The following is a 25,184-nucleotide window of genomic DNA, read 5'->3' as shown; positions in this document are numbered from 1 at the left end:
AAGTCAAAAAGCCTAGTTTTGTAGGGCCATCAGGCGGCCTTTACTATTCTTAGAGAGCCATCAGCCAGCTATGTTTTATTGTTCCCATTACTAAAGAGTGGGTCTCTTATACTGTTATTGCGTATGCAGTGAGTGGCAGGGCTGCCCAAAATTTGGACGCACCCCAATACCCCTTTGAAGAGACTTAGAGGAGGGCCTCCTGAAAACAATGTTCCCATTATTAGGAAGCTGGTCTCCCATAGTGCTGGCCTATGCAGTGAATGCAAGGGTTGCCAAAAATTGGGAGGCACTCCAATGCCACTTGGAAGAGACGTGGAGGAGGGCCTCATAAAGAAATGTTGCCATTAGAAAGTAGCTGGCCTCCTATACTTGTAATGCCCATGCACTAAGTGTATGGGCTGACAAACATTTACCCCTGGGGGTATACATGAACATACTGTATAAAAAAATGTTTTTTACGGGCATCATAAACACCCTTTAAAAGAATTATGTGGGTGTTGCATCACGGACCACGGTCACCCTGGTGATATGGTGGTGGTGATAGAACCCTCCTATTAGTTTTTTTCTATTTTGTGGTCACGTGACCTGCTGCCTATTTATTCCAGCTCTGCCCTTCTGGCTTTGCTGGACTTCAGTGTTACTTTGACTCTTAATCTAGCCAGGTGCTTTGTACCTATCTCTATAGTTTGCTTGGTCCTTGGACCTCTAAGTATTTTTGTCTGTCTTTTTGCTCCGCTACAACTTCTGCTAGGAGGTGTCCAATTGTAGCATCGGCATCTCTGCCCCGTACTAGGCAGAGACGCCGTCCCTCTCACCTCCCCGCTCTAGGCGCGGCGTCCTCCAGCGCTTCTCTCCCCGCTGCTTCCGGCACGCGCTCCTTACCCGGCAGTGTGCTTAGGGCGCGCGCGCGCTCCCCCTCTCTTAAAGGGACCGCGCGCGCCGTCCTAAGGAGTCCCCGGCCAATTGCCGGAGGACCTCCCATATATAAGGCACCTCCTCCAAAATGGAGGTGCCCGAGCAATGTTGTTGCAAAGCCTTCACTCTGCTTCAGCCCTCAGGTCCCGTTACCAGTTACCTGCCAGATCCCTGCTTGTTACCTGCCAGTCACCTGCCAGATTCCTGCTTGTTACCTGCCAGTCACCTGCCAGATTCCTGCTTGTTACCTGCCAGTCACCTGCCAGATTCCTGCTTGATACCTGCCTGATATCCGCTTACCTGCGGTCCGACGGTCTGCCTTCCGACACCTGTCAGTCTGTCTATGGACCAGCCTGCCCGCTCACCTGGGAGCGCTCACCTACTACCTGTCTGCTAGCCTACCTGGAGACTCCGCCGTCACGTGCTGTGACCACCGGCCTGTCCAGAGACTCTTGCCCGCTCACCTGGGAGCGCTCACCTGCTACCTGCCTGCTATCCTACCTGGAGGCTCCGCCGTCACGTGCTGTGACCACCTGCCTGTCCAAAGACTCTTGCCCGCTCACCTGGGAGCGCTCACCTGCTACCTGCCTGCTAGCCTACCTGGAGGCTCCGCCGTCACGTGCTGTGACCACATAGAATCATAGAATCATAGAATGGTAGAGTTGGAAGGGACCTCCTGGGTCATCTGGTCCAACCCCCTGCTCAAAGCAGGATTCACTAGATCATCTCAGACAGATGTCTGTCCAGCCTCTGTTTGAAGACGTCCATTGAAGGGGAACTCACCACCTCTCGTGGCAGCCTGTTCCACTCATTAATCACCCTAACTGTCAAAAAGTTTTTTCTAATATCTAATCTGTGTCTCCTCCCATTTAGTTTCATCCCATTGCTTCTAGTCTTTCCTTGTGCAAATGAGAATAAAGATGATCCGTCTACAATGTGACAGCCCTTGACATATTTGTAGACAGCTATTAAGTCTCCTCTCAGTCTTCTTTTTTGCAAGCTAAACATTCCCAAATCCTGCAACCGTTCCTCATAGGACATGGTTTGCAGACCAGTCACCATTCTGGTCGCTCTTCTCTGAACTTGCTCCAGTTTGTCTATGTCTTTTTTAAAATGTGGTGCCCAAAACTGTACACAGTATTCCAGATGAGGTCTGACCAAAGAGGAGTAAAGACCGATAATGACTTCACGTGATCTAGACTGTATGCTTCTGTTAATACATCCCAGAATTGTATTTGCCTTTTTTGCTGCTGCATCACACTGTTGACTCATGTTCAGTCTATGATCTATTAGTATACCTAAGTCTTTTTCACATGTACTGTTGCTTAGCTCTATTCCTCCCATTCTGTATATGCTGTTTTCATTTTTATTGCCCAGATGTAGTACTTTGCATTTTTCCCTGTTAAAAACCATTCTGTTGGTTGCTGCCCACTGCTCCAGTTTATTTAAGTCTTTTTGAATCCTCTCTCTCTCTTCTCTAGTATTAGCTATCCCTCCTAGCTTTGTGTCATCAGCAAATTTAATCAGTTTACCCTCAATTCCTTCATCTAAATCATTGATAAAGATGTTGAACAATACAGGTCCCAGGACGGAGCCCTGTGGTACCCCACTTGAGACATTCATCCAGCTGGATGTGAAGCCATTTACAACCACCCTTTGAGTCCGATCACTAAGCCAGTTATGAATCCACCTAACAGTTGCCTGGTCCATTGCATACTTGGTCATTTTTTCAATAAGGATGATGTGAGATACTTTGTCAAATGCTTTGCTGAAGTCAAGATATACTATATCTACAGCATTTCCCTGATCCACCCAGTCAGTGATTCTGTCATAGAAGGAAATTAAGTTAGTCTGACATGACTTGTTAGTTACAAACATGCCTGTCCAGAGACTCTTGCCCGCTCACCTGGGAGCGTCCACCTGCTACCTGCCTGCTAGCCTACCTGGAGGCTCTGCCGTCACTTGCCGTGACCACCCGCCTGTCTAGAGACTGTCCCCGTCACTTGCTGTGACCTCCTGCCCTTCTACCCAGAGACTGTCCCCGTCACTAGCCGTGACTACCTGCCCGCCTTCCCTGGGAGCCACCCGCTTCCTTACAAGGACTGCCCCCTTGTATAGTTGCTCAGAGGTTCCACCTCCCAGACCCGTTACACCAATTTTGTCCCAGTCCTTAGTACTTTTAGGGACCCCTCCCTTATATCTATAGGTCTGCGTTGAGACTAGCTGAGGAGTAAGGCAGGTCTGTTCACAAGGAACAGGTTGCCCGCTGCATCGTAGGGAATCAGCTTAGTCCTATTGTAGGGACAGTTTTCCTATCTTTCCTTAGTTCTTGTAGCAGATCATAACAGTAAGTCCAGCCCAAAATCAAAATAAAAAAAAATATATATATCCTAGGAAAGAGATTCGGAGATCAGCATGATGTCTGTTCAGGAATTGGCTCAACGCCTGCAGGGATTGTCTCTTGAGGTGGCCGAGCTCCAGCAACACGCGAGTAGCTGTCCTGGAGCGCATTTTGTTGAACCGAAGGTAGCGCATTTTGTTGAACCGAAGGTAGGACTGCCTGATTTTTTTTATGGTAAACAACAAGATTTTTTTTCCTTTAAAAATGTTTATTATATTTTCGTTTGAGACCCAGGTCCTCTGGGAATGAATCACAGCGCATTGGGTTTATCTTGTCACTTTTGTGCAAGGAACCACAGGGATGGGCCTTTTCTCTCCAGCCTAATGATCCATGTTTTAGATCAGTGGAGGATTTTTTTTCTGCTATGGGGTTGTTGTATGACGATCCTGATCGAGTCTCTTCTGCTGAGAAACAACTGAGACGTTTAAAGCAGGGGTCAGGTGATGTTGAAAATTATTGTACACACTTCAGAAGGTGGTCTTCTGAAGTGAGATGGAATGATTTAGCGTTAAAATGTTTGTTTCTTGCTGGTTTAAGTGAAAGGGTTAAGGATCTGCTGATTGCTTTCTCTGCACCTGGAAACTTGCAAGAAGCCATGCAATTAGCTGTACATGTGGACAGGAGACTGCGTGCCAGGGTTAATGAGGAGAAAACTCCTGCTATGGCAGCTCCTAGTCATCAGAGGGTCTGCTCGGACGACGGAGAACGGATGGAGATTGGGGCGATGTCACTCCGCTCTCAGGAAAAAGACCGCAGGTTTTCCAAGGGATTGTGTTTTTATTGTGGTAAATCTGACCATTTTGTTAAGAACTGTGAGCTTCTGTTAAACAAAGAAAAAAAAAAGGTCAGTTATGCTCGTATTGCTTGTTTGAACTCTAAGGGAGTATTTCTTTCAGGAAGTACCTCATTGCAGGAGGAGTTGATTGAATTTCAGGTATTTGTGGATTGTGGTTCTACACTGAATGTGATTGATAAGGGATTTTTGGAAAAACTTAAATTGGAACCCAAACCTTTGTCATCTCCTATTTCTGTGGTTGCTGTTGATAACACTCCTTTGAAATGTGTTACTCACAAGGTTTTTGAATTTCCCCTCACTATTAATGGTATTCACCAAGAGAATTTGGGATTTAGTGGTATTAAATAATTTACCTTCTCCAGTAATTTTAGGTTTGCCTTGGTTAAAGCTGCACAATCCTTTACTGGACTGGTCTACTAATGAGATTAAATCTTGGAGTCCTAAGTGTTATGATAAATGTTGTAACGGTCGCATTGCTGCTGTGGAAAGAGGGGAATTACCAGTACCTATTCAGGATTTTTGGAAGGTTTTTTCAGAGGAGTCGTCGCAAATTCTACCTCCTCATAGGGACTATGATTGCACCATTGAGTTTGTTCCTGGAGCTACTCTTCCCAAGAGTCGCTTATTTAATCTTACTATCCCTGAAAGAAAGGCCTTGGAGGAATACATACAGACGAGCTTGGCTGCTGGTCACATTAGACCTTCTAAGTCACCTCTGGCTGTTGGATTTTTTTTTGTAAAAAAAAAGGACGGCGGTTTACGTCCTTGTCTGGACTTTCGCGAAATTAATAAAATTACCGTACGCAATTCCTACCCACTGTCGTTAATTCCTGACTTGTTTAACCAGTTAGTGGGGGCCAAGTGGTTCTCTAAAATTGATCTCCGGGGGGCATACAATTTGTTGCGAATGAAGGAGGGTGATGAATGGAAGACTGCTTTTAACACCCCGGTGGGTCATTTTGAGAATCTGGTTATGCCTTTTGGTCTTACCAATGCACCAGCGTTTTTTCAGAACCTTATTAATGACATCCTGAAACCTTTGATTGGTAAGAATGTGGTGGTGTATTTGGATGACATTTTGATTTATTCGCCAGATCTGGAGTCTCATTGGCAGAGCGTACGTGAGGTATTGCAGTTATTAAGTGACAATTCACTTTTTGCCAAGCTGGAGAAATGCGAGTTCGCTGTGCAGAGAATTAGTTTTTTGGGCTACATTATCTCCAGCGAGAGCTTTGAGATGGACCCGGTGAAGGTTCAGGCTGTGCAAGAATGGCCTAGGCCTATTGGTTTAAAATCGATAGATTTTTGGGTTTTGCCAATTATTACATCCTGGGTACTAAGAATGTTAAAGCTGATGCTTTATCTCGCAGCTTTTCTCCCATGGTTGGTACCGAGGAGGAGGAGAGCATTTTACAGGAAGGAGTTGTGATAGCAGCATTGGACTCCATTTTGGAAGATGGGATTCTGAAAGCCCAGGAGGATGCCCCATCTAACACTCCCCATGGGAGGCTGTTTGTACCTAGAACCTTTAGGAGAGAGTTGTTTGTGGAGTATCACGAGTCTCGGTTGGCAGGTCATCCAGGAATTTCTGAGACTAAGAGACTGGTAGGTCGCAGTTTTTGGTGGCCTGGGTGGCAGAAGGAAATCATTAAATGGGTGCGTCAATGTACGGTGTGTGCCAGATCCAAGGCTTCACATGCTCCTGCTGCGGGGTTGCTTTGTCCTCTGGAGGTTCCTAGTGCACCTTGGACGCATCTTGCAATGGATTTTATTACTGACCTTCCTGTGTCCGAGGGTTTCACTGTCATCTGGGTGGTCGTGGACCGTTTTAGCAAGATGTGTCACTTGGTTCCTTTCATTAAACTACCCTGCGCTAAGACACTCGCTAAGGCTTTTGTCAAGGAAATTGTCAGACTCCATGGCGTTCCCACCGACATTGTTTCTGATAGGGGACCTCAGTTTGTGGCTCATTTTTGGCGTGCTTTTTGTGACAGGTTGGGAGTTCATTTGTCATTTTCATCTGGGTATCATCCTGAGTCTAATGGACAGACAGAAAGAAAGAACCAGGATGTAGAGCAGTTTTTGCGTTGTTTTGTGGCAGACAATCAAGAGGGGTGGTCTGAGTTTCTGCCACTTGCTGAATTTGCTCTTAACCATACATCCTCTTCTGCTGGGTGTTCTCCGTTTTTTTGTTGAACTGGGAGACATCCGTCGTTTGGTTCGTTCTCCAAATTGGTGTCGGCTGTGCCGGAGGAGGAGAATTTTTCCGGTGATTTGGAGAGAGTTTGGACTGATGTACGTTGTAACCTTTAAGAGGCTAACAAAAAGTCTAAGAAGTATTTTAACAGGAAACGTCAAGAGGTTTTGTTTACGGTTGGTGACATGGTTTGGTTGTCCTCAAAGAATCTGCGGTTGAGGATTCCTTCTAAGAAATTGGGTCCGAAGTTTGTGGGACCATTTAAGGTGCTTCAGGTGGTTAACCAATCTGCTGTTAGGTTGGAGGTTCCCTCCTCCTGGAAGATTAATCCGGTGTTTCATGCTTCCTTGTTGAAAAAAGCTGATGTATCGGATAGGGATACCACTGTCACAGTTCCTCCGGTGGTGGAAGACTGTGAATATGAAATTTCTCGTATCCTGGATTCCAGAAGACATAGAGGGAGATTGCAGTATCTCGTCGCTTGGAAAGGTTTCAGTCCTGAGGATAACTCCTGGGTAAGGACAGATGATGTCTCTGCTCCTAGACTTATCAGAGCGTTTCACAGGAGGTTTCCTGATAGGCCTGGGCCTGGAGGATCCGGAGGATCCTCATAGAAGAGGGGGTACTGTTAGAACCCTCCTGTTAGTTTTTTTCTATTTTGTGGTCACGTGACCTGCTGCCTATTTATTCCAGCTCTGCCCTTCTGGCTTTGCTGGACTTCAGTGTTACTTTGACTCTTAATCTAGCCAGGTGCTTTGTACCTATCTCTATAGTTTGCTTGGTCCTTGGACCTCTAAGTATTTTTGTCTGTCTTTTTGCTCCGCTATAACTTCTGCTAGGAGGTGTCCAATTTTGTCCCAGTCCTTAGTACTTTTAGGGACCCCTCCCTTATATCTATAGGTCTGCGTTCAGACTAGCTGAGGACGAAGGCGGGTCTGTTCACAAGGAACAGGTTGCCCGCTGCATCGTAGGGAATCAGCTTAGTCCTATTGTAGGGACAGTTTTCCTATCTTTCCCAAGTTCTTGTAGCAGATCATAACATTTACACCATGAAAAAGTTTTAGATATATTTCTAAAATGAAATACTTGCATTTTCTTTTTTGATGATACAATGTCGTTAATGATGAAGATCTCATTAATGGCAGAAAGTTCCTATGGATATGTTTTTTCTAGGAGTACATGGTTACTGAATCGGTGAACAATAGTTGATGGTAAAATTTACAAAATCATTAACCGTTTCAATGGTTCCAAATTTTAAATTATGATTTTACATAAAAGATAACTCAAGGACTAAAACTACATTAACACTGCAGGAAATTGTGAACATGCAGAGTTAACTGTACACTCACGATTATGTTGCAAGGTAAACAGGTCACTGATCACCTGATGAATGAGCAAAACACTAGTTTAATCAGGTGAAATGATCTTTTGCGCAGCGATAAAGATAATCTTTCTTGACGGTACATCATCCTGTGTAATCTGGACTTGCACTGCCAAGAACCATGGCAGCCGATGCGCACTGAACAATCTATTGTAGATCACTTCGTGTGCATCGTTGATTTGCTGGTGTTAACAGTTATTTAAATGACCACCGATCGGTAAGGGTTTACCAATTGGCTGGTCAGTCCATGTAAATGAACCTACTTAAAGTACAAAGTCTTCAATCTATTAAATCATAAAGGAACAAGAGAGAATCTCAAAAGAAACTCAGAAAACATTGAGAACAGACATACAAATATTCTTGTATGTACCGAAGTAATTACCGACGTCACTAAATTACTTTATATCTGTATATAGACACAACATATGCAAGATCACTTATTAGGAGCAGGAAGAATAAACTATAGTGAGCACATTTTAGCATTTCATTTTTAGCTTTGCCAAGGTAACCTGAAGGCCTCATTACAACCTCAAATTACTGAGGCGGCTGTCATTTCTATAAGGCGATGACAAGAAGTTTTAGAATGGTAACTAGGGCCCAATGCAGAGTCATTGAACAAAGTCATGATATCATCACTGGGCACGTGAACAAGAATGCTTTCAGAGAAGTGAGGGGCACTCTTAAAGACCTTGTTATCTTGCATACACAAAATGAACGACTCTCAGACCTTAGCGGGCATTGTGAAACTCCGATCGATAAATGGTGGCTCTTCAGCTTCTGCTAACTAAACAGTGCAATGCCAGTATATCAGCTCTTTTCAATCAGTTACAAAATTATAGTGTCTGCTACAGAATAAAGGGTCTTTTTCACAGCAGAACATTCGTTCCTGATCATTGCCCAGTGTAAACCTGCCTAGCGTTCCAATGACAAAACGCTTGTTTGTGCTTTGATCGAATCTTTTATGGTGGCATAAAAATTATTGTTGGTTGGCAGCAAATCCTCATGTAAAAACAACATGTGCTGCCAACAATGTTAAAAGTGAAGCAGGCGTAAGTGAACAATTGCATAAATGGTCATTTCTATGAAACCCTCCCTTCCCGAATAATTGTTACATGTAAATGATCACTGATTGACTTGTAGCCCTAAAGCAATGATTGCTGATCACCAGCCCAAGTAAAAAAGACACTTAGATAAAGATTTGGGGTCCAATTCAAACATTTATGCCAAAGAACTAGATTAAAAGCTTTAAAAAGTTGAAAAACACCTCATTGCACAAAAAAATTATAGTTACTTACCGGCAGGGTTGCCAACTTGACTTTACTGAACAGCTTTTCAAAAAAATCACAGACAGACTATTTTTTACGGACACATTGGAAAACCATAATAAATAATTATAAGTGATACTTGTCTATCACCCATAATTCTGATATGAAGATGTCAGCTTCAGTCAATGTAAAATTAGGATAATTACAGTTAAAATAACCTACATAAATATCATCAACTTCAAAAAAATCATAGACGCCTTACATTTTTTTTTTTTTTTTTTTTTTTATACACAGACAGGGCAAAAAAGTGCCTAATTTTACAGACTGTTCTGGAATTTCTGGACGGTTGGCAACTTGTAATTTGATTTTCCAGAAACCCATGAGAGGGATCTGGACAGGAAGCCAAAATCACAAAATAAAAAGGAAACTTCCACTTCATCCTTCAGTGGTTTTTAAATCATCAAGTAGGAGTCACACAAATGTATTACCATCATCATCCTTGTTATTTATATACTCACTCAATATCATTCTCCACCGTAAGAAGAGAAAAAGACAGAATCAACCTCAACCAATCACAAGCAAGAGGGAGGGAATAAGTAGGAGTGCAGTCATTGGTTTTGTAGAAAATCTAAATTACCGGTGTGCCATTATCATTTTTCCCCCATCACACATGACAGCATCTCTGCGTGTCTGCACGGTCAGACACAGCCATTACACAGTACACAGCAGGGGCACATTTATAAGATTATCTCAGCACAGGAACATTTTATTTAAACACATCCAATTGTGGAAGTTATTATTATTCCAAGATCTATTTATTAAAATTAGCTTTTATTCGTGGGACAACCCATTTAAGGAAAAATAGATAGTGAAAGTTCTAGATATTATTCAATCAATACAATAGCTCTTTTAATTTAGGAGCTCAAACAAAAGAGTATCTGCAATCTCTATGGAGACACCTGACCTGCTAAAGAATAATTTAAACATGTTATAATCAGAACTTTTTTTAAATTTATAGACCTTCCTTGTCTATATGCTTGATTGTATTCGCAGAATGGAATTTAACAGAATGGAGAGCAGAATAATTACCAACAGATAATCTTGAAGACAGGCACTCTAGTGAGGCCAAGTCTCTACTAATCAAGAAACATATGACATTAAAACAATAGTAAAAAAAGGAGGATATAATTAGACATTCTGTACTGGTTAAACCACCTAGCAAACTACTGAAGTATTTAAGAACTGGTAGTAAAATTTTGCATGTTTAATGGAAGCAGAAGTCAAGTTATCCAAGGAACCTGTATGTCCAACGAGGCCCAGAGTAGGGTTCCAAGTGGGGTATCAGGTCCAACAAATGCCCCTGTTCAGATTGATTTTAAATAATTTTGAATATTGTCAACATTTGTACCTTAAAATAAGGCCCCCTAAGGCAAATAGCTGAACCTTGCAGAAAATATTCTAGTGTCAGTGTCAATGACAATATAACATAATTCAATGAGCAAGTTGCAAATTGGATTCAACAAGAACCCCCTATGAGCTTGAAATATCCACATCAAGTGTAAATGGAATACCCAAGTATGCCAAACTGGTTTGGAGAAACCAGAAGATCAGTACTTACTAAAGTACCCAGGAGAATTTAATCTAACTTCACCATTCCGTAAGTTTGTCCATTAAGTTAGATCAATAAGTCCTCCAAAGAAAATTAGATAGCGCTTTACAGCAGAAACACTCATGTAGTTAAGGAATTAAATCTGGAAGATCTTGTTACCGCTTCACAGTCAAAGAACTGACATAACCAGAGCAAGCAAAAAAGCAGTCTGAGTATAAAATAATAAATATCTGGAAGTTTGGGTTCGACCGAACTTTAGTCCAAACACCATAGAAATTAATTATATAATCTCCTTCAACGTTCGGGACCCAATTAATTTCTATGGGGCTTCGACTAAAGTTCAGTCGCTCATCCCTACTCTCCAACTTCATTGGATGCTAATAACACGATCCAACCATGAAGATTGTTAGCTGAAAAAGTTCAATGTAAAACAGATTAGTCTTTGCAAAAAAGACCAAGAATCACACATACGAATTAAGAACAAAAAAGGGACTGGAAGAATGTTTTTTTATGCTTTTAAAATCAACAAAAAGCTAAAACTGATTTTCTTTGAATGCTTTGCACAAGAGCATCAGGAACAGGCTTCGAATCCTGCAGGTTGACAACTTTATCTTCCATTTACTTTTATCATTTATTTCTAGGTTTAGTATTGCTTTAAGGCAGCTTTAAAAGCAGAAGGAATATGGGTGATAAAGTTGATAATGAGTATTTGTGTGTCTAAGCCAACAAAGATGAGTAATAAAATCTAGTCCATTAGTCACAAAATTACATGTTTAGTTTGCAAACATCTATTAGATTAAGTTCCCACAGTTTGTCGAGTTTGATGCTGCGTATTTTTGCTGCACTAAAAACGCAGCATCTTACAGTTCCAGTAAAGCGGATGTGACTTATAAAGAAAGTCATGCCCGCTGTGCTTTTTACACATCATGTAAATTTCTTTTGTGAATACACCAAGTTTTCTTAAAATTTTCCCCCCAGAAATGCAATATATATATATATATATATATATATATATATATATATATATATATATATATATATATATATATATATATATATATATATATATATATATATATATGTATTTTCTGTATCTATATCTCAACAAATACTAAGGAGCAGCGGGAATAAAATAAGTGTGACAACTGAACACTTGAGTGGTGATGCACTCTGTAAAGAATTCTAAAATTAAAAAGAAAAAAGAAAAGTTAATTTGGGCACAAGATTTTGACTTTAATGAGCAAAGACTATGAAGCTCTACATTAGGTCGACAATTCCTTTATGTACGAGGGTCAGTCAATAAGTAATGACTCCTATTTTTTTTTTCTTCTCCTTTAATAAGGTAGTTATGTTAAATATTCGAATTTGGCACAATTCCTGAAACCTTCTTCTCCAATCCACAGCAATTGCAACTTCCTGCACCAACAGGTGGCAGGACTGTATCCGTTTGCAGAATGGCTGACATCGATGTTCGTATTAGACAACGTTCAGTGATTGAATTCTTGCATGCAGAAGGTGAAACGCCCATTCAAATTCATGAGAGACTGAAAAATGTGTACGGTGATGCAACATTGGATGTCAGTACTGTTAGACAATGGGTTCGTCGCTGTAACACAGCTGAAGGGCCATCACCGTTGGCTGACAAAATGCGGAGTGGCAGGCCAGTAACCGCAGTGACTCCAAGCAACATTCAGCGAGTCAATGACATCATTCGTGGTGACCGCCGGGTGACTGCAGATGAATTGTGTGGCATTATCTGCCTCAGTAAAGGCAGTGTGATGAAAATTATTGGACAACTGGGATACAGAAAAGTTTGTGCACGGTGGGTCCCACGAATGCTTTTTACCATGCTGGAATACATGCCCTTGTTAAACGGTGGACCAAGACTGTGGAAATGGATGGAGATTATATTAAAAAGTGACAAATTAATAGTTAATGTTGTGGTTTTCAACCTATGTAATTGCATTTGAATTTCTTGCCAATTAAAAGGAGAAAAAAAAATAGGAGGCATTACTTATTGACTGACCCTCGTATATGGTCAACTTAGCCTATGTTCACACCCCTATTGAAGCCCCTGGAGCCTTTATCTGCAGCACTATACTTGCCATCAAAGCAATGGAAACTACAATGAACCCCTGCTAAACATCATAAAGGTCACACACACACACATAAAAATCAACCAAACCCACTGATTTCTGAAGGATTGCCTGACCATTTAATGTGTGTGGGTAGTGCTTACATTGTGGGGGGGGGGGTGAGGAAGACATAAGGATCAGGTGATTCAGATCGCCTGATTCTTTTGTTTGGTGGGGAGATAAGTCACTGATTCTGGCAGTGGTGCTTGGCCAAATCAAGGGTTTCTGTGTATGGGGGAGTTTGGGAAGATAGCTGTTGGCTAAACAATAGTATCTCATATGTATGACCTGATTAAAATGGGTTTTCTAGTTTCAGGAAACACCTGCAGTTTTGTTTGTTTTTTAATATAAACAAAATTCTTTACTCACCCTCCCCAGGTCCAGCACTGAGTCATACAAGTATCAGTTCCCCAAACAGTAAAAAGGACACTAAGGCTTTGTTCCCACAATGAGCTGTTTCAGCGGAGTAAAAAAATAAATAAATACAAAAAAGCACAATGGGCACGAGAGGTCTATAAATCCCATCCACTTTGCTGGACCTGTAAGACGCTGCATTTTTTGACACAGCGAAATTAAGCAGCGTCGAAAGCTCATAGTGGGAACGTTGCTTAATTAAGAAAAAAAAATACAGACAAAAGTTTGGACACACCTTCTCATTTAAAGATTTTTCTGAATTTTCATGACTATGAAAATTGTACATTCACACTGAAGGCATCAAAACTATGAATTAACACATGTGGAATTATATACTTAACAAAAGTGTGAAACAACTGAAAATATGTCTTATATTCTAGATCAGGGGTCCTCAAACTAAGGCCCGCGGGCCACATGCGGCCCGCGGAGAACTTTTATCCAGCCCGCCAGGCTATGGGCGGAGGAGAGGAGAGCGGTGCCATTGCCCCCCCTTCTCCCCGCTTGCTCAGGGCCCCAGCAGGCGGATACTTACCTCTCCCCGTGCCTCTGCAGATCCGCTGTCTTCCTGCTCTGCGCTTCCTGTGACGTCTTTACACCGCGCCCTCCCAAGTGCCGTCACAGGCAGCGCAGAGCGGGACAACGCCGCCGCGATGCTGGAGTCCAGACCAGAGTAGAGCAGCGGCAGCAAGTGAGAAGTGAGGTGAGTATTGGATTTTTTTTTTTTTAATGTATGGAGGCATAGGTCATTATATGGGGGGGTGACATGCTGCATGGGGCATTATATGGGGGGGTGACATGCTGCATGGGGCATTATATGGGGGGGTGACATGCTGCATGGGGCATTATATGGGGGGGTGACATGCTGCATGGGGCATTACATGGGGGGGTGACATGCTGCATAGTGCATTATTAGGGGGGGTGACATGCTGCATAGTGCATTATATGGGGGGGTGACATGCTGCATGGGGCATTATAAAGACAGGGGAGTGATATCCTGCATGGGGCATTATATGGGGGGGTGACATGCTGCATGGGGCATTATATGGGGGGGGGGGGTGACATGCTGCATGGGGCATTATATGGGGGGGTGACATGCTGCATGGGGCATTACATGGGCGGGTGACATGCTGCATGGTGCATTATTAGGGGGGGTGACATGCTGCATGGTGCATTATATGGGGGGGTGACATGCTGCATGGGGCATTATAAAGACAGGGGAGCGATATCCTGCATGGGGCATTATATGGGGGGGGGTGACATCCCGCATGGAGCATTATATGGGGGGAAAGGGACATCCTGCATGGGGCATTATAAAGACAGGGGAGTGATATCTTGCATGGGGCATCATATGGTGTGAGAAAGGGACATCCTGCATGGGGCATTATATGGGGGGTGGCATCCAGCATGGGGCATTATATGGGGGGGGGGGGGGGGAACAGCCTGCATATGGCATTATATGGGGGAAACAGCCTGCCTATTGGGAACATTTACCTGCCCATTGAGGACCTATGCTGCCTATTGGGGATATTTACCTGCCTATTGGGGACATTTACCTGCCTATTGGGGACCTATGCTGTCTATTGGGTACAGTTACCTACCTATTGAAATACCGGTTGATTTAACTTTACTTGTTCTTCATTTTAAATATTGTATTTGTTCCTGTATTGTTTTTTTTTACTTCAAAATAAGATATGTGCAGTGTGCATAGGAATTTGTTCATATTTTTTTTAAAAAATTATATTCCGGCCCTCCAATGGTCTGAGGGACCGTGAACTGGCCCCCTGTTTAAAAAGTTTGAGGACCCCTGTTCTAGGTTCTTCAAAGTAGCCACATTTTGGTTTGATGACTGCTTTGCACACTCTTGGCATTCTCTTGATGAGCTTCAAGAGGTAGTCACCGGAAATGGTCTTCCAACAATCTTGATGGAGTTCCCAGAGATGCTTAGCACTTGTTGGCCCTTTTGCCTTCACTCTGCGGTCCAGCTCACCCCAAACCATCTCGATTGGGTTCAGGTCTGGTGACTGTGGAGGCCAGGTCATCTGGCGTAGCACCCCATCACTCTCCTTCTTGGTCAAATAGCCCTTACACAGCCTGGAGGTGTGTTTGGGGTCATTTTCCTGTTGAAAAATAAATGATGGTCCAACTAAACGCATACCGGATGGAATACCATGCCGCTGCAAGATGCTGTGGTAGCCATGCTGGTTCAGTATGCCTTCAATTTTGAATAAATCCCCAACAGTGTCACCAGAAAAGCACCCCCACACCTCCTCCGCCTCCATGCCTCACGGTGGGGAGCAGGCATGTAGAGTCCATCCGTTCATCTTTTCTGCGTCGCACAAAGACACGGTGGTTGGAACCAAAGATCTCAAATTTGGACTCATCAGACCAAACCACAGATTTCTACTGGTCTAATGTCCATTCCTTGTGTTCTTTGGCCCAAACAAGTCTCTTCTGCTTGTTGCCTGTCCTTAGCAGTGGTTTCCGAACAGCTATTTAACCATGAAGGCCAGCTGCACAAAGTCTCCTCTTAACAGTTGTTGTAGAGATGTGTCTGCTGCTAGAACTATGTGTGGCATTGACCTGGTCTCTAATCAGAGCTGCTGTTAACCTGCGATTTCTGAGGCTGGTGATTCGGATAAACTTATCCTCAGAAGCAGAGGTGACTCTTGGTCTTCCTCTCCTGGGGCGGTCCTCATGCGAGTCAGTTTCTTTGCAGCCCTTGATGGTTTTTGCAACTGCACTTGGGGACACTTTCAAAGTTTTCCCAATTTTTTGGACTGACTGACCTTCATTTCTTAAAGTAATGATGGCCACTCGTTTTTCTTTACTTAGAATTTGTATTATGGCAAGAAAAAAGTAGCTAACAGTCTATTCAGTAGGACTATCAGTTGTATCCACCTGACTTCTGCACAACACAACTGATGGTCCCAACCCCATTTATAAGGCAAGAAATCCCACTTATTAAACATGACAGGGAACACCTGTGAAGTGAAAACCATTTCCGGTGACTACCACTTGAAGCTCATCAAGAGAATGCCAAGAGTGTGCAAAGCAGTCATCAAAGCAAAAGGTGGCTACTTGAAGAACCTAGAATATAAGACATATTTTCAGTTGTTTCACACGTTTTTGTTAAGTATATAATTCCACATGTGTTAATTCATAGTTTTGATGCCTTCAGTGTGAATGTACAATTTTCATAGTCCTGAAAATATAGAAAAATCTTGAAATGAGAAGGTGTGTCCAAACTTGGTCTGTACTGTATATATATTTATTTTATTCTATTCAGTAGAGAGGAGAGAGGGCGAGGCCCTGCGCATAGCTCCCTATGCATAGTATGATGGTCCCCTCATGTTTCCTATACACATTTAGGGGGGATCCCCCTACAAGTAATGATTAGTAAAAAACAAACAAAAAACAACTCACCTCACCGTGTTCCCCCAGTGCACTGCTGTGGTCTCTGCAGTGTTTGGCACAGTAGGTGTGATCTAGTGACATCACCATGCTTGCTGCATCCAGTCTAAGATGGAGTCTTAACGAAGAAGGAGGGAGCCATTGTATCCAATGCTGAAATCGAGACACCGGGAAGGAAGACCCTGGTGTTGTTCAGCACTGGGCTCCCCTCGGTTCAGGGGCCCCTAATGGGCACAGGCTGAGACGCTACGGACACCCCTGTAAGGAGAGGCCAGGGTCCACCGGAATATTCTGCACACCTCCAATGGGCCAGTCAAACACAGATTACAGATGTACCAAACATGCTCATGTGAAAGAGGCCTTTATTTTTAATGAATGCTAGGTTTTCAACAGCTTGGTTTAAACCCTTACCGTTAAAAAGGTACAATGACCTCCCCCCTCAATACAAAACAAAATTCCCAATTTTAAAGGACAACGGCGTCATTCAAAAGTACAACTCGTCCCACAAAAAAACAGCCCTCATATGTCTATATGGGCAGAAAAATAATAAATTATGGCTCTTGAAGGGAAGTAAAAGATGAGAGCTCAAAACTGGAACATTTCCCCATCATGAAAGGGTTAATTGACATTAACCATTTCCTCTTATTAGTTTACCATACACAGACATAAATCTATAGGAAGCCAAATGTCATTATTTTAGGAGCTTGACCTGTATTTTGTTTTCTGCTCACTTTTTTTCCTTGCCGTGAGTTCAATTTTGAGATCTCAGCCTCAGAACTGTGAGTAGTGCCCCTGTTTCCTTTATTAATAATATTCATTCATGTTTTATTATATATGGGATAGTATTGTTTTTAGTAAAGGTCAGGCTGGATGTTCAAATTTAGGAACAGGGTACTGTGCATTTTCAATTGTGAAGTTTAGGGTTCGCTCACACTGGCGTACGTTCTCTGATGAGAGAGAATCGGGCCGATTATGCCAATATCACTGGGCTCAAACTCTGTCAGAGTTTGATCCAATTGTCACCTTAGTGTGATCAGATTCTCTCGCATGATAGGCTCGCAGCACAGGTGTGGAGAAGACGGAGAACTTCATTTCTTCATCGTCTCCATTCTCTGTGTCCGCAGAAATCGCACTGCACTATGATGACATCCGAGAGCAGTCCGATGTTTCACCCGCACCCACAGGCTTGTACGAGTGCGCGTGATCCGAATATTGGAGCCACTCTCAGTATGCTGTGATTGTTGTCTCACGCCATATCGCAGATCTGCACTGTCCCATAAGGTTATATGATGGGACAGTGCAGATCTGCGATTTGGATGATTTAAGATCAGATCTCTAGGTGGTGACTTGTGTGTAGCCCTGCACAGAAGAGCAGATCCGATTGGTGGCAACAAGATGGGAAACCCTAGCGCTTGGCATATTGCCTTGGTGTGATTCAGTGGAAAAGCTTTGGCTGTCATTATACCGATAATGGGGGCTCTGTGCGTCACCACTGCAGGAGGGGCAGGAGCTGAATTTGGCTCGTGACCCTCTTTCATAGCTGAATGTGGCTCTCAAGGTCAGAAAGGTTGGGGACCTCTGACGTAAAGTATCACTCTGGGGTATTTTTTAGTTCACTTCCAGAGTGGTATCAGTAATGTATGTTCCCTGTGTGTAATAAGATACGTAGCAGTTGCTGTCTTCTGCTGCTGTGTTGTTGCTTTGGTCCTTTTCGTTGCCGGAAGCAGTAGAATATGGCCACCGGTAAGTATTGTATTTCTCACACACACACAGGATCTACATTAGTGATACCACTCCGGTGGTTAAATAAAAAAAATACCCTGGAGTCATATTTTAAATAAGATGATCTGTCAGCACTTCTGTGTGGTGTTGTATATAGAGGATGTGTCCCATGTGGTGTAGTATATACTGTGGCATGTAAAAGTTTGGGCACCCCTTGTCAAAATTACTGTTATTGTGAACAGTTAAGCAAGTTGATGAAATTATCTGTAAAAGACAAAGTTAAAAGATGACATTTCCTTTGCATGTTAGGCAAAAAAAATATATATATTTTTTCCATCTTTTACATTTTAAAAATTACAAAAATGAAAATGGGCTGATGCAAAAGTTTTGGCATCCGGCATGGTTAGTACCTATTAAAGAAAAACCTAGTTGCATATTTGCTTGTGAAAGGGGACACCATAATAGGTGTAAGTATTCACAAGAAAGAAACGAGCCTGAAATGAACTGTCGATCTGCGTATGCGCCACCTCCAGCGCTATTTTATTAAAGTCCTAAACAGGACGCCAGCTCCCACTGCGCACACAAAGATGGCGGCGGTGGTGTGGAATTTTAAAAAGGAGGGAAGAGTGTGACATGCAGAAGTAGTGCTGTTGCAGAGTGTGACATGCATAAATAGTGCTGTTGCTTTAAAAGCATTCAGCAACTATTGGATATAATACAAGCACAGGAGACAGGAAGTGTTGTGCTCCAGAAGCATCCAGCAACTAGAGGGGTTAACACAGTCACAGGAGAAGGGGAGTGTTTTAACAGAGCCCCCAGGGGGATTGTCGGGAAGTTGCCTACTGTCTTTCCGGAGCCGAAGAGAAAGGTGGCTTATGATCTGTATTTCACAGAAGGCAAGGGAACAGAATTCAGGGCAGGAGGGAAGCTAATCAAAGGTCAGTTAGACTTCCTCAGCTAACAGTGTGGAGTATTATTGGCCAGGAAGATAAGGACTGGAAGGAAGCCTGTCATAGAGATCATCTCCCTCATCACACCCTTCACCCCCTCCATCTCCATGCAGGATAAAGAATGCGGTGTACTATTGAGTCCTTGTGAAGGAAAAGCCTGTGGTTGTGTATGTGACGCGCCCCTGGGCCTGAGTCGCGCAGCGTTGCGCACGCGGGAGCCTACCCGGAGCCGGATCGGATAGGGGTAGCAGTCTCGTGGCGGTGACCCGGTCCGTGCCCAGGGAGTCAGACTAAGTGGCGGTATATTAGCAGTAGATGTTGGACGACTACGCCACCCGTTGAATGCAGCTATGGAGCTGCCGCTGCAGGGCAGACCGCTGAGGCCGGTGGTACGATTGTGCAGCGTAGATGGTATAACCCCCAACGGGAGGGGTATGGCCTCAGGGCAGCCGACGTGGATGATGGGGGTAGCAGGAACCACTCAGACGATGCGGTGTAGTTCAGGGTCTTTACTGGTGATAAAGATAGACCCTCCCGGAGTACTGGCTAGCGATCGGGGCCTGGTCAGTCTTTGAGCAGATGGGATCTCCCCTGGCCAGGCGGAGTTGTAGGCCTCCCCAACTAATTGTACTCTTCTGGCTACCTTGCTAGAGGCGGGTAAAAGTAGCCCACGTCCCTGAGTGTACCGTGTGGTGCTCACCCGTATGGCCGGTGACTCGGGGCCTTCTAGTGGCTTCCGCTCCACGACGGCGGTGCTGGTCCCACGCGTGTGACCGTGCCTTCGGGTTTCTTGGCCAGAGGACCTGAAATCCCCTGCCGGGCGGTTTCTGCTGCTGGGTCTGGGTTAATCCCCACAGCCTCGGACTCCGGGTCCGGTGGTAACTCTTCAATCAGGGCGAGCTCTTCAGCTGCCAGCCCCTGATTCCTTTTAGCACTGCTCCCACTGAGCTCCTGATCTTTCTTTCCTATAGCTGCTTCTCTTCTTCTCAACTCTACTCTACTCACTAACCCTGCCTCAGCCCCAGCTTTATATAGGGGAAGTTCTTCCCCTCCCAGGACTGGGCAGGAGGTGTGGCATGCATAGGATTCCTGACCAAGAGACCTCCCACCTGCTCTCAGACATAACATTGCTATTACTGTGGAGACCAGACCCCTGGGGTGCCACATATGCATTTAAACTGTGCTGTACTGTGCTACCGGATAATAGACTGTGTATTGCTGTGCTGCAAAGGAGACTGTACTGTTATTACTGGAGCCTGTTTCTCAAAGAGACATTTGCATTGCACTGGCCGTGCCTCATTAAATGTTACTGTTCTACCTTTTATGAAGACCGATGTCAGATGTGTCTGCTCAGCAACTGAATCCATCGTGTGCCTGAGAGAAGCTGCAGTCTATGGTCGCCCGGAATAATAGTTCCCCCAGGATTCCTACAAATTCATGTACTGAACTTAATCGGCATGCGTGTAACGCAGGTCACTGAATAGAAACAGAGGATGCTGATGTGTGGGGCGAAAGGGGTCCCGAGAATGAGAAGAAGACCATGCCCCTACGTCCCAGATAACATCTGCGTGACAGCGTGGCAAATCAGGGATGTTCATGGGCGGAGCCGAATTTGAAATGCTGAACAAATTCGCTCAACACTAGTCATTATAGCCATGCCTTTAGTTTATACGGCTACATCCTGCTGACAGGTTCTCTAAGTTAAATTGGTTAATAAACACTTTGTTTGATATTATACAATGATATTACCCCATTTTATGACAGAAGTGGTAGCCTTGTACTATTTCTACATAACTGCATGGTGGGCCGAAGGAATGATTTTTCTCTGGTGGGCTCAAGGTACTCCAGTCCGACGCTGTACGTACGTATATACCCAGAGTTTGTTTACAGGACCATAATTACAGTCTCTCCTCCTCCATCTTTTTTGCTATTACTTTGGGCAAAATATACAGAGCCTGAATACAGACTGCAGATATTGTGTAAACAAATCCTATGTAAATCATTAGAAGTGAGCGTCTCTGCTGCCCTTGGCAAAATTCTCAGAGCCAGACCATGTTTTTACATAACACTGATCACAACTGTGCTCCTCATAACAGCCACAGGGGAACATTTACCCCTTCTCACCCCTACACGTTCTCTGTCCCACTGGAAGTGAAAGGGAAATAATGAATCAGAGCTGTGGAGAAATCACCCTCCTTTCTCCATGATCAGGTGAAGTTTAAAGAAGCATTTAAACAAGGCAACATGACAATCATTACAGATTATTGGCCATATAAACAAGTATTCATAAAAGTTTGACATGGAATAGTTTATGACTGAAAAAAAAAAAATATCATCATCAGCAGAATATTGTTTTTTGAATACAGTGGATGCGCTGCTGATAACATGGCAGGCAGTGAGAGCTGCTCACCAGGCGCGCGCACACGGTGCAGACCCCCTTGAGTCCACCGTAGCACTAAATACCTGAACCAGCCGGAATGGAGAAGGCATCCCCACTAGAACCCGGCCAGCCAGGCAAGGCACCATGATCTTCAGGTTGGCCTGAAACGTTATTCCCATCAAGGACAGGAAACCAAACTGAGGCGAGAGGGAGGACTGCTCCTTTTAAGCCTGTAGGTTTCCTGTCCTTGGTGGGCGGATCCCCTCTCTAGTGTCTGTCTCGGGGGAATGAATAAAATGCAGAGTTTTACAGTTCCAGCAAAGTGGATGGGACTGACAGAAATCTCATGCCCATAGTTTGTTTTTTTGTTTTTTTAAACTGACCTGCGGCGCATGTGTCAAATTCACAGCATTTCAATTTCTCTTGCGGGTACGCTGAATTCTCTATGTGCCAATTTTTCCCATAGGCTTGAATTAGATGAGGAAAATTTGCAGGTAAAAAACAAACAAAAAACAACACGTTTTAATGTGTTTCCACGGCGGAAACACATTAAAAATGCATGTAATCCGCACCCAAGTATATATCAATAAATTTTTGTCAAAGCCAAATACCAGAAAGTATAAAAAACAAAGCAGCTTTATTTAAAACATGACATAGCAAAAAGAGACAAAAACAGTGTCAAAAACGTGTGTTAAAAAAAACTCACAAAAGTGCAATGAAAAGCCGCAAGTAACGTAATTTAAATAATAGGTGCAGAAATTATGCAGTGTCAAAAACTCACGAAAAGCTCGTTGTGGGAACGTAGCCTTAGCGTAAAAGAGCGATTACAGCAGAGAGGCCGTGCATTTACACTGCAAGATCGCTGAGTGTTTCTAGGAACACTCCTGATAATAGAGCAGTGTACATAGGCTGCTGATCAGCCGACAAGCAAATGCTTTGTTGAACTTTTGGCAGGCTTAAAAAAAAAAAATTAAAATACATTATTGCAGCACATTATCCTATGTAAACAGGATATATGCTGCCAAAAACAATGCCAGCCTGTGCACACTGACTGATCCATTACTGAGTACTGATGCAAATTGGTGGTCACAGATTGTGTAAATGTAAATCTGCTCTTATGCATAGGATAAGATTAGTGGGGGTGGGAGGGGTAAACTTTGAGGCTCCCTCTGCAACATGGCTGGAAGATGATGGGTATAGTGTCCCCTGTTAATGTCAATGTTGGATTCTTGAAATAGGACCATCATTTTCCTTATCAATGGCTCTCCTGTGATTGAACCTCAATCAATTGTGTATGGTTTTTCTGAAATATCCCTGTTAACAGTTCACACAAACAATAAAATGCCCCTAGGCCACCAGTAGAGTATCAATGGTCTAAGGCAGTGTTCACCAGCTCTGGTCCTCAAGAGCCACCAACAGGTCATGTTTTCAGGATTTCCTTAGTATTGCACAGGTGACAACTGCATCACCTGCAAAGGCAATAATTCCTCCATCTGTGCAATACTAAGGAAATTCTGAAAACATGACCTGTTGGTGGGCCTTGAGGACTAGAGTTGGGGGAACACTGGTCTAAGGTATAGCAGTTCAAAAAGCCTTGAGCATGGAACCTGTACAGATCGTTACCATAGAGCCATAAGTAGCCGGCTGCTGCATTACCTCTTCTAGAGACGACCACTCTAATATGACATTGGGTGAGAATATTATATATGCATTTGGTGGGTTTCTGATAATACAATTTCCACTCATGTTCCAAAAATATATCGAAACACTACTGGACAACCCCATAAATACTAGTGTTTCCCAGATTGTAAAAACAAACAAACAAAAAATATACCACCCTGCCGGAACCAAATAACTACAAACCATACTCGTCTTCCAGGTGGGCACCTTTCCAGCAATGTCAGCACTGTGAGTCCCAGTGGCCACAGTGGTCATGTGGCAACGTCACATGACCGCCGGGAGACAGCACTGACTTATAAATGGCTCACGTACAGGAGGTTTTTTTTTAAAAAGAAGAAACATTATCTGGGGATCGTTGACATTTAAGAAGAGGTTGTCCAGTAGTGGAGACCCCCTTTAACCTGCTTCTTGTGAAGTTGTCAGTAGTGTAGATGTGTAAAATAGAGAACATCCCGTGAATGATGACAATCTCTACAGCGCTGTGGAATATGTTAGTGCAAAATAAGCAACTGGTTATTAAATACTTGTATAAAAACTGCAGTTTATGGAGCCACGGTCTGCAAGTCTGACTCTATAGTGGGGAATGCAAGAATCATTATTTATAGAATAAAAAAAAATATCAATTTTGAGCATTTTCTTCTAGACACAACTCAGGGAAAAATAGGATTTCTTAGCAATCACACATGAAAAGAAACGAATAAAGGCTGCAGAATTTCCCATTTATGAATGTTTGTAATAAGCTACTAAAAATGATTGCAGTGTATTTTGTAACGTACTTTTGCTTTTTTCAGTTAAAGCAGGATTAACCAGAAGTGTAACAGAAAAAAATAAAAAATATATATATACTGCTTATAATGCATAAGAAACATTGTGAAATCTTGTTTTCTGATGAAGAACACTACATTACATTTAATAAACAATATGAAAACAAAACTTAAAAATGAATAAACAGAAATATACTTGCACATTGTCCATAGCTGCACACACAGGTGTGAGGGGATACTCACTATTTCTGCCAGTAGGAGAACTCCAGGTGGGCTCCAGAAGAAGCTCCTGTCATAGGACAGGCTGGTACTACTGGAGAAAGCCTCACTGTAGGAGCTGGTGGTGGTGGTCACAGTGTTGGACCTGGGTCTTTCCGCTTCCATGTCTCCTACAGAAATCCAAGCAGAGTTAGAAGAGTTCCTCACATTTCCCTGACCTGGGGCACAGAGTGCACAATAATGACTATGCTCAACGCCTCCTGCCCAGGATAATTGTGCCCAGAGGACAATGGAGCAGTGAGAGCTGCTGCCTGGCCTCCTCCTTCTCCAGGGGCGGATCTCAGGTAACATTCCTGCTGCACATGTCTGTATGTACCTGTCCTATCCTGCTGGAAAGTCTCCTCATCCTCAAACCTGAAGGAGACTGCAGTAGCAATGAAAGGAGATCTAGTAATGATAAAGTCCTTGCCCCAACAAGCTGCAGGAGGGTGATGCCACTTATCATACATAGCAGGTGGGCACTGGGAGCCTCTGCCCTTCTGAGCTCTCTGGTGCTTCCCTTCCTCCATAACAGACTGCAATTTCCCTGCAAACTGCAAACCCTGGAGGCTGGAATTCGCTTTAGCTTTGTAGGGGCAGGTGGAATGGAAAAAGCGGGATCAGATCACTGGACCAAAGATCCTGGACTATCAGCAGTTCACTTCTATTCACATGAGCCATAGGGCAACTCAGACTTGTTATCCACCTATTAGACTTTATTCACACAGTGCTGTCAAAACAATAATTGTAACAAAGATGATATTTTATTTGATTTTGTTTTAGGCTACGTTCCCATGATGAGTATTTGGTGAATTTTCAATGTAGATTTTCTGCATCATTTCTACACCTATCAGCTAAATTAGGTAACTTGTGTTTTTTTCAGTGCATCTCTTAGGCTGTGTGCCC

The 25,184-nt window shown here is 43.4% G+C and overlaps 1 protein-coding gene across 1 annotated transcript in view; it reads right to left on the bottom strand.

Moving 5' to 3' along the window:
* Positions 1-24,440, bottom strand: part of CMTM8 (CKLF like MARVEL transmembrane domain containing 8) — a 102,349-nt gene extending 77,909 nt beyond the window's left edge. Inside the window, exon 1 of the mRNA XM_073676581.1 lies at positions 24,264-24,440. Coding sequence (XP_073532682.1) covers positions 24,264-24,404 — 141 coding nt within the window. The 5' untranslated portion in view covers positions 24,405-24,440. The remainder of the gene's footprint in view (positions 1-24,263) is intronic.
* Positions 24,441-25,184: the final 744 nt, after the last annotated feature.

This window comes from Phyllobates terribilis, unplaced genomic scaffold (assembly GCF_046119375.1).
Source record: "Phyllobates terribilis strain yellow unplaced genomic scaffold, ASM4611937v1 Scaffold_4__5_contigs__length_816908805, whole genome shotgun sequence".
Classification (NCBI taxonomy): Eukaryota; Metazoa; Chordata; class Amphibia; order Anura; family Dendrobatidae; genus Phyllobates; species Phyllobates terribilis.
The sequence above is the reverse complement of the archived record's forward strand: the minus strand, read 5'-3'. Positions and strand labels throughout refer to the sequence as shown.